Source organism: Coffea arabica, chromosome 8c, assembly GCF_036785885.1.
Source record: "Coffea arabica cultivar ET-39 chromosome 8c, Coffea Arabica ET-39 HiFi, whole genome shotgun sequence".
Lineage (NCBI taxonomy): Eukaryota > Viridiplantae > Streptophyta > Magnoliopsida > Gentianales > Rubiaceae > Coffea > Coffea arabica.
The window spans coordinates 3,198,053-3,213,329 of record NC_092325.1 but is presented as its reverse complement, the minus strand read 5'-3'; the positions used below and the strand labels follow the sequence as shown (position 1 = coordinate 3,213,329).

At 35.6% G+C, this 15,277-nt stretch overlaps 4 protein-coding genes across 4 annotated transcripts; 3 read left to right on the top strand and 1 right to left on the bottom strand.

The window, feature by feature from the left end:
* Positions 1-10: 10 nt before the first annotated feature.
* Positions 11-2,122, top strand: LOC113707098 (uncharacterized). Its single transcript, XM_072063874.1, has 3 exons — positions 11-318; positions 577-909; positions 1,680-2,122. Exons 1-2 carry the CDS (start codon positions 154-156, stop codon positions 865-867), a joined length of 456 nt encoding a protein of 151 aa, XP_071919975.1. The 5' UTR covers positions 11-153; the 3' UTR covers positions 868-909; positions 1,680-2,122.
* On the top strand, positions 1,986-5,771 carry LOC113706834 (cinnamoyl-CoA reductase-like SNL6). Its single transcript, XM_027228862.2, has 5 exons — positions 1,986-2,247; positions 2,423-2,580; positions 4,223-4,417; positions 4,661-4,992; positions 5,244-5,771. Exons 1-5 carry the CDS (start codon positions 2,136-2,138, stop codon positions 5,350-5,352), a joined length of 906 nt encoding a protein of 301 aa, XP_027084663.1. The 5' UTR covers positions 1,986-2,135; the 3' UTR covers positions 5,353-5,771.
* A 1,171-nt stretch (positions 5,772-6,942) lies between these two features.
* On the top strand, positions 6,943-11,107 carry LOC140013771 (uncharacterized). The gene is made up of 5 exons (XM_072063873.1): positions 6,943-7,237; positions 8,006-8,575; positions 10,104-10,225; positions 10,273-10,368; positions 10,718-11,107. The coding sequence occupies exons 1-5, from the start codon at positions 6,943-6,945 to the stop codon at positions 11,105-11,107; spliced, it is 1,473 nt and encodes a 490-aa protein (XP_071919974.1).
* Positions 11,108-12,870: 1,763 nt separating this feature from the next.
* LOC140013770 (secreted RxLR effector protein 161-like) lies at positions 12,871-13,395 on the bottom strand. Its single transcript, XM_072063867.1, has one exon. The coding sequence runs from the start codon at positions 13,393-13,395 to the stop codon at positions 12,871-12,873; it is 525 nt and encodes a 174-aa protein (XP_071919968.1).
* Between the last annotated feature and the right edge of the window lie 1,882 nt (positions 13,396-15,277).

Here is a 15,277-nt window from a genome sequence, read left to right as displayed (position 1 = left end):
CGCATGAGAACTGCTGCCAAAACCCCTTTTTGTTGTAGTGAGTTATGAAATTAGAACAAGATTTTTAGCTAAAATCCTAATCCCAAATAAGGGGAAAAAAAAAAAAGAAGAAGATTTTGAAAATAACACTACTGCTATGTATGATAGGAAAATATGGTTGAAGTGATACGTACGGAGGTTAGAGCAGCCCACAATGTAGTGGAAGCATGTGCTCAGACAGACGCCATGGAAAAAGTTGTTTTTACATCCTCACCACCGCCCTCATCTGGAGGGATCATCAGGTATCATATAGATTCATCAGAAGAGTTGGATGAGAAAAATTGATTGGAGTGAAATTAACTTTTGTCGTAAATTCTTTTGTGCTATCCTCATCTATCTAGCCATATATAGATGCAACCTATATTAGATGTCAGCATAGCATATTTGTAGCATCAGATTTTCAGTTTGTAACCTAAAAAAGAAAATAAAAAATAAAAATTGCAGCTAAGCTAAGACATCCGATGATTATCATACATAATGCCTGGGTATGACAACAGATACATTCGATCAAAATCAATCTTGTGTCTATGGTGACAGCTATGGCCTGAGCTGTTGAAAACACTAGCAGAGGGAGAAAACTGCTCGGGCCGGGCTTGGCAATGCAGAATAATTATTGGGATGGTTCCTGATTTGTCAATCAGAAATCCTTATCTAAAAGGAGCGGCGGAGATGTATGAAAATGGATGGGATGCTCACATTTGTGTTTCTGAAGACATCTCAACAAACGGATGGCCGGTCGACATTTATGCTTTTAATCATGTAATTGCAGGCACGGAAGATGCTGTTTTTTTTTTTTTTTTTTTTGTCGGCAACGGAAGATGCTGTTAAACTAGCAAAATTCTTGACACCTTCAGCTTCGAAGTCTCGAAGGTCAGTTTTGTTTTTTCTTATTTTTGTTCCTCATCCATCATCTTTTTTTATTGGCCTTGTTTTGATTGCAGTTTTCTAATGAAATACAAATTTTAGGTTTTTTGCGAATATATTTTTTAATTTTTTTTACTTAGCATATATTAAATCGTTACAGTATATGTTTTTACAAAACAAAAAAAAAAAAAAACTCCTCAAATAGCAATCTGAACCGGGTCTTAAAAGTTTTTATCTCACCAATGTTCTTGTTATTGAAATAAACATTATGTATAGGTATAATTAAAATTGACACCACTTATCAAGCACATCCTTAGTTATTTTGTGCAAATTTACCATTATTTAATTTGCTGTATTTTTATTTTTAAGCATTGCAATTACTAATATAAGATTTATAAATTCATGAACAGCATGTTAATCAGTGAAACTAATCAAGTCAACCACGCGGTCGACTCCCCTACACTTAATTATTAGTTGTTCAAGAAAAGAAGCAATCAAGACAATTTAAGAACAATTTTTTAGCCGTCATGACAAATTCTCTGCAAGACTAGCTTAACTCTTTAACTGGACTATACTGAAATAAACAATTCGATTCAAATTTTTGGTCAAATCAGCCCCGTTAACCTGGGACAGACCAGGGCAAAGGAAACTTATACGTCAAGAGAAGATAGCTGAAGCATCCAACTTGTCCAGTAGTTTCTTTCTTAATCTGGTTGTCACTTTTGCTGAATTTATATCAATCAAGTAACCGGATGATCATACTTTAAATCTGAAAGGCTGTCGATGAATTCCAATGGGCTATCCTTTTGTGATGGTTGGAGAGTACCCTACAACAATTATGGCTTCTTCCGGAAGTGATCATGAAGTTGGTGTTTCTTGTTGGTTGAGTAGATACTATAAATAAACAAAGCTAAACCAAAAAGAAAAGGAAAAAACATATACACGTTCCCACCAACTCTTCTTCCTCTTGGGATGTCCCCATCCATCAACTTACCACACTTTCATTCATTTACTCATTCAAAAGACACTGGACTGGAGGCTGGAGGCTGGAGGCTGGCTGTTTCCCAACTAATACTTGCCAACTGTGCACTTGCCCAGTTGCCCCACCACCCTCCAAATAAATGCCATAGCTTTCTCGTTCTCTCGACACTCCTCCATCCCTCTAATATATAGAAAGCCGCTCCAGCTAGTAAGCCACAGGAGGAGGGCACAAATTGCAGGAGGAATCAGAAATGGCATCGCGTACTGTTTGTGTCATGGATGCCTCTGGACGTTTAGGTTCAACCTTAGTCGACAGGCTGCTGAAAAGAGGATACACTGTCCATGCTGCTGTTCAAACTGAAGGTTCATTTTTTTTTTTAAAACTCAATTTTTGCACGTGTGTCGTGAATCTTATTTTATTACTCGTCAAAAGTGTACTTTCACATTGATATGTTCAAGTAATGAAATTGAAGTATGTATGGTCATTTTCATCAGTATCTTCATTATAACAAAAGTTTGTTTTGGATTTATATATCAGGGGATTTGGCATCATTTAGTGGATTAGCAAATGACAAGAAGAATTTGAAGGTGTTTCACTCGGACCCTTTTGACTATCATAGCGTGGTTGATGCTTTAAAGGGTTGTTCTTGTTTGTTTTACACGTTCGAGCCTCCGCAGGATCATTCCATATATGATGTATGTGCATTCTTTTCCATCACCTTCTGATTTCTGGCTTCTCTTCTATTCCGAAATAGAACTCCAATGATAAACTTTATTTCCTTTTCTTGTAAAGTCTGTTACATTAATATTTATGCTGGTTTTTTTCTTGGGGGGTCCAAGGGTGCAGTTAAGTTGGGTTTTGGAAACTATTTATGTCCATTTGAAGTGCAGATATATACAACTTTATATCAATGTCGATTTGATGTATTGGCATGTACATACATATTGCATGCACAAATTAATGCTTCAATTGTTTAAGAGCTCAAACCTAGGGGCCTAGTGTAATTTGTTACATGATGATTATTCTAAAGGACTACCCGTACTTTAACTGGAAAATCATTAGTGTGTAGGGCAGTTTTTCACAATTACTATGAGTTTGAGAATCTTAATAAGCACGTTGTGCTCTAAAGTATAACCTTGTAGTTATGTGTTTGAGATGTTTTATAAACTGCGTTTCGAATGTCTAATAGGCACTCGTTAGGACGTAATTCGAATGTCAAGCTTTTAGATTAATAAAGTTAATTAGGCAAAGTACGTAAATGCTAGGAAAAGCAATAATTATTAGCATGTATATTTACATGGTAGGTTGAATATGATTTAGATATGTTAATTAATGAGCGCTCAAACCCTTATAAATTTTAGGCTTCAAAATGATTAAAATAAAAATTAAGGATGTAAAGTTAGAGTCCATGTAAAAGTGTGAAAGGAGATGAAAATCTCCTCAATAATAGTCCTTGGTAGTTGGTATACATCCTTCAAGCAAGTTAATAGAATTAATGAAGCTAGCTAATCCCCTAATATACAGTTACTTGTCAATTTTAATTAGTATTGGCCAATTGCATTGGTTTTCACATCCTTATCAATCACGGACCTGAACTATGAACCATGTGAGGTATATAAATTTGATTAGTCATAAGAATAGTGATATTCGACCTAGAACCAAAAATAATAATAAATCTGGATTTATGATATCTGAAATGGATTGGAACAAGGCAATAGTAACTGATTTTGTACACTATATTATACCACTCATTAATTTAACCCAAAAAAGTTGAGGGCTTGAATTAAATGTTTTCCTTTTCATAAGCATTCCTGTAATCAATGTAACTTGATGACGACTTAAAAAAAAAGAATGATGTATACTAACAACTAGTTCAAAATTTAAGAAGTACTGCTTGTATTTTTAATTAAAAAAACACTTCCCCTAAGTAAGAATGGGTTTATGCAGAAATTGAGAGTTTAAGTTCCTCTAAATGGTGAATCTGTGCCTTGATATTCATCTTGGTTGCTATGTGTTGAAGGAAATGGTCCCATAAAAACCTGCCAGAAAATGATATGCTGTCAAGCTATTTATGTTGTCCCGGAACAATAAACCATGGAAGACAAATTGCTACCGTGTTTTAGTGCCTAAAAGCTTAAAGTCAAAAGGTCATCCAAATTGCCAATCTAAGTTTTGATTTGAAGTTTGTGATTCAGATATACTTCTAGGGGACAAAAAGAATCTATAATCTCTTTTTTTTTAACCAAGTTATGAAATTAGAATGAGATTTTTAGCTAAAATCCTAATCCCAAAAGAAAAAAGATTTTGAAAATAATACAATACTGCTATGTATGACAGGAAAATATGGTTGAAGTGGAGGTTAGAGCAGCACACAATGTAGTGGAAGCATGTGATCAGACAGACACCATGGAAAAAGTTGTTTTTACATCCTCAGCCACAGCAGTCATCTGGAGGGATCATCAGATATCAGATTCATCAGCAGAGTTGGATGAGAAAAGTTGGAGTGAAATCAACTTTTGTCGTAAATTCAAGGTATGATATAGCAAGGAATGATTACAACTTCTTTTGGGCTAACCTCCTCTTCTTGTGATATAGATGCAATTGCAATATATATTAGATGTCAGCATATTTGTAACATCAGATTTTCTGCCAAAAAAAAAAAAAGAAGAAGAAAAAATTGCAGCTAAGAAATCTGATGATTATCATACATAATGGTTAAGCTATGACAACGATAGACATATTCTATCAAAATTAATCTTGTGTCTATGGTGACAGCTATGGCATGCGCTGTCGAAAACGCTGGCAGAGAAAACTGCTTGGGCCTTGGCAATGGACAGAGGAGTCAGTATGGTGTCTATCAATGCAGGATTATTGATGGCTCCTGATTTGTCAATCAGAAACCCTTATCTAAAAGGGGCGGCAGAGATGTATGAAAATGGGCTGTTAGCAACTGTGGATTTAGATTTCTTGGTGGATGCTCACATCTGTGTTTCTGAAGACATCTCAACATATGGTCGATATTTATGCTTTAATCATGTAATTACAAACACAGAAGATGCTGTTAAACTAGCAAAATTCTCGACAGCTTCAGCTTCAGAGTCTCAAAGGTCAGTTTTATTTTTTTCTTAGTTTTGTTCCTCATCCGTCTGTCTTTCTTTATTGGCCTCGTTTTGATTACAGTTTTACGCCTATCGTGAACATATTTTTACTTCCTATATGTCAAATCGTTATAATATATTTTTTTATCAAAAAAAAACTCCTCAAATAGCAATCTAAACCGGCTCTTAAATAAAAGCTTTTTTTTATCTCACCAATGTTCTTGGTTTGAAATATTAATTATTTTCTTGTTATTGTACAGTCATGATGAGGCCAAAGTCAACGAAAGGATGATTCAACAGAGAATAAGCAACAAGAAACTGAACAAAGTAATGGTTGATTTTGAACGTGGATCCCAGCTGGTTGACTGATATGTGTACACATCCTGCAGTTGGCAATCCTTAAATTTGGTTGAGAGTTCTTTAAATATGGCAGGGTCCAGAATGTGGGCATAAGCTGTTAGTTGAAGCAACTACAGATATAAATGAGGAGATGACAAACTGAAATCATACAGAGGCAACATTTACAATTATACTATACCATAAAGGATAGCCTAAAAGATGTGGTACATGTATGCACATATACATGAATGCATACATGTCTGTGCATATGGAAGTACGTTGTATGCATCTACATATATTTGTCTGAGCATGTGCATGCTTAGATACATATCTATGCGATTGCATAAACATTAAAGCAAAAGATAGTATGTAGATAAACTAGTGGATGAAGCAAGTATGATAGTACCAAAATGTTATTGTAGGCCGAAAAAGGCATCCTTTTCATCTCATCTTCATGAAAATGTTATATATTTGATGATTAAATGAAATAAAAATAACCAAAGCAGAGCTCACCCAGATTCCCAGAAAAATCTACCTTCCAAAATTAATGGATCTCCACATGAATACCATCAGTACTATGACTCTCCAAAAACTGAAGTTTAAGCATTTGGCCATATTACTTTATAGATCAAAAAAAACAAAAAATTTGATGTGGACCTTTATATTGCCATTTAATCAGCTAATGGTATCTCAACTGCATGCTCCAATGGTTATTACACATTTACTACCACATACATGAAGCAAGTTCGTAAACAATGAGAAGATAATACACAAGTGCATCTTGAATATTAGCTGCAAAGAAACTGTAGTTCTACAACGTGGGCTGGTAGGGATATGGGGTGGTGGACGGTCACAAGAGGGTGAGAGCCATTAGATATGCTAGTGGTGAATAGAGAATGACTAAACAGTCTAATACTCAAGGTCCTTTATTTCTCATGCTTGTGCATGTGCTTTTCCTTTCCCATTGTTCAAGTACAAAGATATTCATTCAACTTAAGTCGAAGAATACTATGGTGCATATATAAGTATAAAGCTATTTTTCTTTGTATATTAACACACACAAAAAAAATGAAAGGCCATGGGTGTCGCAAGTGTGGAGATTTAGGAATGGATCAGAGTTACATGTCTTCTGTCCTCCTTTTCTTTGCTCTACTCCAAGTAGCCATGTACAACATCTACTGTAGCATAAAGAAAATTGTCAGAGCATGTGTAATTAATTGTTCATTATAATCTTTCGCTTCTATTTTGCTATATCTGTAGGAATTTTGAATGAGTAATCTTAGGAGATATTTTAGGTAAATTAGTGGAGGAAATCAGGGTGAATAAGCTGTCTCTAAAATTAAGGGAATTAGGTGTAGACTTTCCTTGTTTAGTGTACCAGAAAATTGTATATATAGATTAGAATGAATTGTAGGAAATATACAAAATTAATAAAATCTCTTTGATTTTTTTACAACATGGTATCAGAGCCCGTCTAGGGTTCTGGGAAAAATACCACATTTGTTTCTTGTCAATTCCAGCCTTAATTGCTGGTTCCTTTATTATTCTCTCCAGCCTTCATTGCTGTTCCTTTTACTATACATTTTTTCCTTTCCACCAATTACTTGATCCTATTCAATCATGGCGGATACTACATCCTCAACGCGGCAATTGTGTTCAACTGTGAAAGAAGAACAAATTACACGGAGCACAATAGAGCTTCAAAACATCCAGACAGCATATAGACTAAATGGAAAAAATTATTTGAAGTGGTCTCAATTGGTTCGAACATTCCTGAAAGGAAAAGGAAAGTTGGGTCATCTATTGGAAATAGCACCGGATAGTGAAACGGCGGGGTTTGAAGCATGGGAAAAAGAGAATTCAATGATCATGTCTTGGTTATGGAATTTCATGATTCCTGAAATCAGTGATACGTGTATGTTTCGTCCTATAGCAAAAACAATTTAGGATGCCCTTCATCAGATATATTCCAAGGTTAATGATGCATTTCTTATCTATGACATCAAGACAAAGACAACTGGAGCAAAACAAGGGACAAAAACAATGATGGAGTATGCCAATTTTCTGCAAAATCAGTGGCAGGAATTGGATTATTACAGGACACTTGATTTGAACTGTAGCAAATGTGCAGTGTTTATCAAAAAGTTTATAGAAAGGGACTGAGTTTATGATTTTTTGGCTGGCCTAAACTCTAAATTCGATATTGTACGAATTCAAATTCTGGGCAGGCTAGAATTTCGCTCTCTAATTGAAGCAATATCCCAAGTACGTGCAGAAGAAAGTCGCAGGGGTATTATGTTAGAGTTACCTTCAATAAAAAATTCAGCTCTTTTAAGTTCCAAACCTCAGTGGTTGGTACTGAACAAGGTTGCTGTGGACAAGACCAATCAAACAAGTGGGCAAAAAAATCGCGAGGAATTGTGGTGCACATACTGCAAGAAACCACGACACACCATAGAACAATGCTGAAAACTACATGGGAAACCACCCACTCGTGAATGGGGACAAAAAGGTGGCCAGCAAAAACAGGCTAATGTTTCGGTTCAAGATCCAACTCAAGTGTTTGGAGGGTTTAGTATGGAGGAAATTGAGAAGCTTAAAAGTATGTTAGAGACAGTTGACAAACCAGCAATTAACAATTCTCAACCAAGGAATTAGGGTATGTGTTCATTGACATTTTCAGGTAAGGCTCTAGTCTCTTTTGCGTTTAGTGTTTTAGGCAATGAGCTTAGGAATGTTTGGATTCTTGACTCTGGTGCTACAGACCATATGACTCATATTTCAAATAAATTCAAAACATATAGCCCCTGTCCGAGCAATAGAAAGATTGTTGTTGCGGATGACACTACAACCATAGTGACAGGAATCGGAGATGTCCAAGTTACCCCAAAATTAGTTCTTAAAAATGTTCTTCATGTTCCTCAATCATCCACAAATTTGATTTCTGTAAAAAAACTTGCCAAAGATCTAGCTGACTCTATTATATTTGATGAATCCTGTTGTGACTTCCAGGACCGGGGCTCGGGGAAGAGGATTGGACTAGCAAAGGAGCATGATGGACTCTATTATTTGGATACATCAAGTCAACCAGAATTTAGTAAATCTGCCATGTCCACATTGTCTTCCCTCTTCAATAAGGATGTCATCTGGTTACATCATAGACGTCTAGGTCATGTGTCTTTTTCTACACTAAAAATAATGTTTCCCTCCTTGTTCAAGGGATTTGATGTTCAGTCTCTTCATTGTGATATTTGTGAGTATACTAAACACACTCGTGTACCATTTCCTATCAGTAATAAATTATCGTCTTTTCCTTTCTTTTAAGTTCATAGTGACATTTGGAGGCAATCAACTATTCCAACCATCTCAGGATCTAAGTGATTTGTCACATTTATCGATGATTGCACAAGAGTCTCTTTGATCCATTTACTCAAAAATAAGTCTGATTTGAGTCATATTTTTCCTGTTTTTCATGCAATCATTGAAGATCAATTTGGCACCAAGATAAAACACTTTCGTTCAGATAATGATCGTGATTATTTCAATCAAACCTTGAGTCCGTTTTTTCAAAAAAAAGGAATCATACATGAATCATCCTGTGTCACCACTCCATAACAAAATGGAGTGGCAGAACGGAAAAATTGATATCTTCTTGAGTGCACTAGAGTCTTACTGTTTGAACAAAATATGCCAAAAGCATATTGGGGAGAAACTGTATTCACATCAACTTATGTCATAAATAGGATTCCTTCTAGGGTCTTGGGGTTTCAAAATCCACTAGAGAACCTATCCAAATTCTATCCCGATATTTGATCTTCCTTTAATCTCACTCCTCGGATTTTTGGATGTACTTTCTTTGTTCATGTCCATAGTTATAACCGTGGAAAATTAGATCCTCGTGCTCTTAAGTGTGTCTTCATGGGGTACTCATCTATTCAAAAGGGTTACAAATGTTATCATCCACTTACTAGAAAACTCTATGTCTCAGCAAATATTAAAACAACCCCAAAAACAACTAATCCAAACGGACTTGTTTTTCAGATTCAAAATGCTACAGTGGTGTTTTTGAAAAACAAATCAAAAAACAGCTAATCCAAACGGAGCCTATATTTATTGAAAATAAGCCCTATTTCATCGCTCCTTATCTTCAGGGGGAGTTAGATACATTTGAAGATAAGGAGTTAAAATTTTTTCTTTCAGAATTATCCAAATCTGAGTCATCCAAATCTGAATTTCGAGAGTCAATTCCTCAATCTGATGTGGTAGAAGGAAAAAAGGAAGAAGATTGTAAAATCTATTACTGGTCCTGGTTTGACCAAGTGTATACAAGGAAAGGAGATCCTATCGTAGTTACAAGACAAGAACAATCCTCTGAACCAAGTTTCGAGAATGAGGTAACAATGAGTGAATCAAATATGAATTCTACACCACCGCCGACCATTCTTCTAGCTCTAAATCACCTTGTCATGAGCCTCTTAGTCTTGACCAGGACCTACATCTACCTATTGCTGTAATGAAAAAATTTCGAGAATGCACCAAAAGACCTCTATACCCATTGTCTCACTTTGTGTCATTTGAGAAGTTTTTCCCAAGCCATCAAAGCTTCCTTTCCACCTTAAACACAGTCTCTATTCCTAATTCATTGTCTGAAGCATTATCAAAGAAAGAATGGAGACTTGCTATGAAAGTCGAAATGGATGCATTAGAGAAGAATGAGACCTGAAAATTAGTTGAGTTACCAAAGAACAAGAAAGTAGTGGACTGTAAGTGGGTGTATGCAGTAAAGTTTAAGGCAGATGGATCCCTAGAACGCTACAAGGCGAGGTTAGTCGCGAAAGGATACACATGGACATATGGAGTAGATTATCGGGAAACATTTGCTCCAGTAGCAAAGATGAATACAGTAAGAATTCTGCTGTCCTTTGCTGTTAATTTGATTGGGAATTGCAGCAGTACAATGTAAAAAATGCTTTTTTTCATGAAAAATTAGAAGAGGAAATTTATATGAGCATTCCATCGGAATTTAGTGGGGTTGACAAGAACAAGGTTTGTCGGTTAAAAAAGGCATTATATGTGCTGAAACAATCCCTACGTACTTGGTTTGGACGATTTGCCAAGGTAATGATAGGTAATGGTTACAAGCAAAGTCAAGGACATCACGCCCTGTTCATCAAGCATTCAGCCTTTGGGAAAGTTACTGTTTGATTATATACGTAGATGACATTATAGTGACAAGAAACGATGAAATAGAGAAGGAAACTTTGAAGCGGTGCCTAACCAAGAAATTTGAAATAAATGATTTAGGAAAATTGAAGTATTTTCTGAAAATTGAAGTGGCTCGATCAAGACAGGGAATTTTATTTCTCAATTGAAGTATGTTATGGACCTGCTCAAGGAAACAGGCATGACAGCAAGCAAACCAGTTGGAACTCCTATTGAACAGAATCACAAATTAGGTAAGGCTCATGAAGATAAAGTAGTAGATAGAGAGATGTACCAAAGACTTATTGGGAAACTCATTTATCTCGCACATTCTAAGCCAGATATAGTTTACTCAGTCAATGTTATTAGTCAGTTTATGCATGATCCTAAAGAAGTTCATCTACAAGCAGTTTATCGAGTGCTTCATTACTTAAAGGTACATCAAGTGAAGGGAATTTTATTCAAAAAGGGTCCTGAGATTGATTTGACAGTTTACATAGATGCAGACTTTGCAGGGTCTCCAGTCGACAGGCGATCAATTTCTAGATATTGTACATTTCTTGGAGGAAACTTAATATGTTAGAAAAGCAAGAAACAAAGTATGGTAGCAAGGTCAAATGCTGAAGCAGAGTTCAAAGCTATGACAGCAGGGGCATGTGAATTATTGTGGGTTACAATTATTCTAGAAGACTTGAGGATTCAATGGAGTAAACCGATAAAGCTATACTGTGATAACAAATCTGCTATAAGTATAGCTCACAACCCAGTGCAACATGATCGGACAAAACACATAGAGATAGACAAACACTTTATTAAAGAGAAGCTAGAAAGTGGATTAATTTGTACTCCGTATGTCCCGACAGGATTTCAACTTGCAGATGTGATGACAAAGGGACTATGTAGCAACATGTTTCATGAGAGTGTTGTCAAGCTGGGAATGGAAGATCTATATTCACCAGCTTGAGGGGGAGTGTAGGAATTTTGAATGAGTAATCTTAGGAGATATTTTAGGTAAATTAGTGGAGGAAATTAGGGTGAATAAACTGTCTCTAAAATTAAGGGAATTAGGTGTAGACTTTTCTTATTTAGTGTACCAAAAAATTGTATATATAGATTAGAATGAATTGTAGGAAATATACAGAATTAATAAAATCTCTTTGATTCTTTTACAACACTTTGTATAAGCTTGTAGCTCTATGATGTAACTTATATTGAGGTCAAGAAATATGAAATTGAAGCTCAATTGGAATTATTTTCTTCAAGTACTTTACATAGATTTGGTACAGCATTTTGGTTCAAGTTAATTGGTCTAGAAAATGAGTCCAGTAAGATTTCTTTTAATTGACTACATACATGTTTTAGCCATAGACCCAGCTTTTTTATGAATCTTTCTTTCGTAACAAGGTAAAATGAACATAGAAAGGCAGCAAGTATTGTCTTTGTTTCGCAAAGTTATGACAAGATTCTACAAGTACCTATATCATGTCCTCACTGAGGAGTTCCAGACAAGTTTTTCAAACCAAAAAAGGTATATATTTGCTCTTCTCCTTAAGTTAGTTTACTTTGTGCTTCAAGAAACAGTTCTGCTTGATGTCTGTTTGTGTATTGTTGTCTTGCTACTGGTCAATGATTTATCTGAACTAACAGCATGCTTGGGGACTTGTTTGAAATATCTCTGAGGTAGAATATTTGGTCACACAAGTAGTACAGCTTACTCATTCAATGATCAAATTAATGTTCATGTTATAGAGATTTAGTGTCAAATAGCTTCTTGTTGAGCTTTCATTAGTCAGTTTGTTATACAAGGATAAACTGTAGAAAAACAGTAGAAGGGCGGATACTGGATTAGTGGCAGAAGCACGAGTTAACTAGATATTGTTGTAAAAGAATCAAAGAGATTTTATTAATTTTGTATTTTTCGACAATTCATTCTAATCTATATATACAATTTTCTGGTACATTAAACAAGGAAAGTCTACATCTAATTCCCTTAATTTTAGAAACAGCTTATTCACCATGATTTTCTCCACTAATTTACCTAAAATATCTCCTAAGATTACTCATTCAAGATTCCTATACTCCCCCTCAAGCTAGTGAATACAAATCTTTCATTCTCAGCTTGACAACACTCTTATGAAACATGTTGCTACACAGTCCTTTTGTCATCACATCTGTAAGTTGAAGTCCTGTCAGAACATACGGAGTACAAATCAATCCACTTTCTAGCTTCTCTTTAATAAAGTGCCTGTCTATCTTTATGTGTTTCGTCCGATCATGTTGCACTGGGTTGTGAGCTATACTTATAGCATATTTGTTATCACAGTATAGCCTCATCGATTTGTTCCATTAAATTCTCAAGTCTTCTAGGATAATTTTAACCCACAATAATTCACATGCCCCTGTTGTCATAGCTTTAAACTCTGCTTCAGCACTTGATCTTGCTACCACACTTTGTTTCTTGCTTTTCCAACATATTAAGTTTCCTTTAAGAAATGTACAATATCTAGAAATTGATCGCCTATCGACTGGAGACCCTGCAAAGTCTGCATCTGTGTAAACTGCTAGATCAATCTCAGGACCCTTTTTGAATAAAATTCCTTTCACTGAATATGCCTTTAAGTAATGAAGCACTCGATAAACTACTTGTAGATGAACTCCTCTAGGATCATACATAAACTGACTAATAACACTGACTGAGTAAACTATATCTGACCTAGTATGTGCGAGATAAATGAGTTTCCCAACAAGTCTTTGGTACATCTCTCTGTCTACTGCTTTATCTCTATGAATCTCACCTAATTTGTGATTCTGTTCAATAGGAGCTCTAACTAGTTTGCTCGCTGTCATGCCTGTTTCCTTGAGCAGGTCCATAACATACTTTTGTTGAATAATAAAAATTTCTTGCCTTGATTGAGCCACTTCAATTTCCAGAAAATATTTCAATTTTCCTAAATCCTTTATTTCAAATTCCTTGGTTAGGTACCACTTCAAAGTTTCCTTCTCTATTTCATCGTTTCATGTCACTATAATGTCATCCACGTATACAATTAAAACAGTAACTCCCCCAAAGGCTGAATGCTTGATGAATAGGCTATGATCTCTTTGATTTTGCTTGTAACCATTAGCTATCATTACTTTGGCAAATCATCCAAACCAAGCACGTGGGGATTGTTTCAGCCTATATAGTGCCTTTTTTAACCGACAAACCTTGTTCTTGTCAACCCCACTGAATTCCGGTGGAATGCTCATATAAATCTCCTCTTCTAATTTTTCATGAAGAAAAGCATTATTCACATCGTACTGCTACAATTCCTAATCAAAATTAATAGCCAAGGACAGTAGAATTCTTACTGTATTCATCTTTGCTACCAGAGCAAACGTTTTCCGATAATCTACTCCATATGTCTGTGTATCCTTTCACGACTAACCTCGCTTTGTAGCGTTCTAAGGACCTATTTGCCTTAAATTTTACTACATACAGCCCATTACTTTCTTGTACTTTGGTAACTTAACTAATTTTCAGGTCCCATTCTTCTCTAATGTATCCATTTCTACTTTCATAGTAAGTCTCCATTCTTTCTTTGATAATGCTTTAGACAATGAGTTAGGAATAGAGACTGTGTTTAAGGTGGAAAGGAAGCTTTGATGGCTTGAAAAAAACTTCTCAAATGACACAAAGTGAAACAATGGGTATAGGGGTCTTTTGGTGCATTCTCGAATTTTTTTCCTTACAGCAATAGATAGATGTAGGTCCTAGTCAAGACTAAGAGACTCATGACAAGGTGATTTAGAACTGGAAGAATGGTCAGTCGGTGGTGTAGAATTCAGATTTGATTCACTCATTGTTACCTTATTCCCGAAACTTGGTTCAGAAGATTGTTCTTGTCTTGCAACTACGATGGAATCTCCTTTCCTTGTATACACTTAGTCAAATCGAAACCATCATAGACTTTATGATTTTCTTCCTTTTTTCCTTCTACCACATCAGATTGAAAAATTGACTCTCGGAATTCGGATTTGGACAACTCTAAAGGGGGAATTTTAACTCCTTATCTTCAAGTGTATCTAACTCCTCCTGAAGATAAGGAGTGATGAAATAGGGCTTATTTTCAACAAATGTAACATCTGCCAAGACATAGAGTTTTCTAGCAAGTGGATGATAACATTTGTAACCCTTTTGAGTAGATGAGTACCCCACGAAGACATACTTAAGAGCACAAGGATCTAACTTCCCACAGTTATAGCTATGGACATAAACAAAAGAAGTACATCCAAAAATCCGAAGAGTGAGATTAAAGGAAGATCGAATATCGGGATAAAATTTGGATAGGTTCTCTGGTGGACTTTGAAACCCCAAGACCCTGGAAAAAATCCTATTTATGACATAAGTTGATGTGAGTACAGCTTCTCCCCAATATACTTTTGGCATATTTTGTTCAAACAGTAAGGCTCTAGTGTACTCAAGAAGATATCGATTTTCCGTTCTGCCACTCCATTTTGTTGTGGAGTGGTGATACAGGATGATTCATGTATGATTCTTTTTTTTTTTTGAAAAAATGGACTCAAGGTTTGATTGAAATAATCACGAGCATTATTTGAACGAAAGTGTTTTATCTTGGTGTCAAATTGATTTTGAATCATTGCATGAAGAATAGGAAAAATATGACTCAAATCAAACTTATTTTTGAGTAAATATATCCAAGAGACTCTTGTGCAATCATCGATAAATGTGACAAACCACTTAGACCCTGAG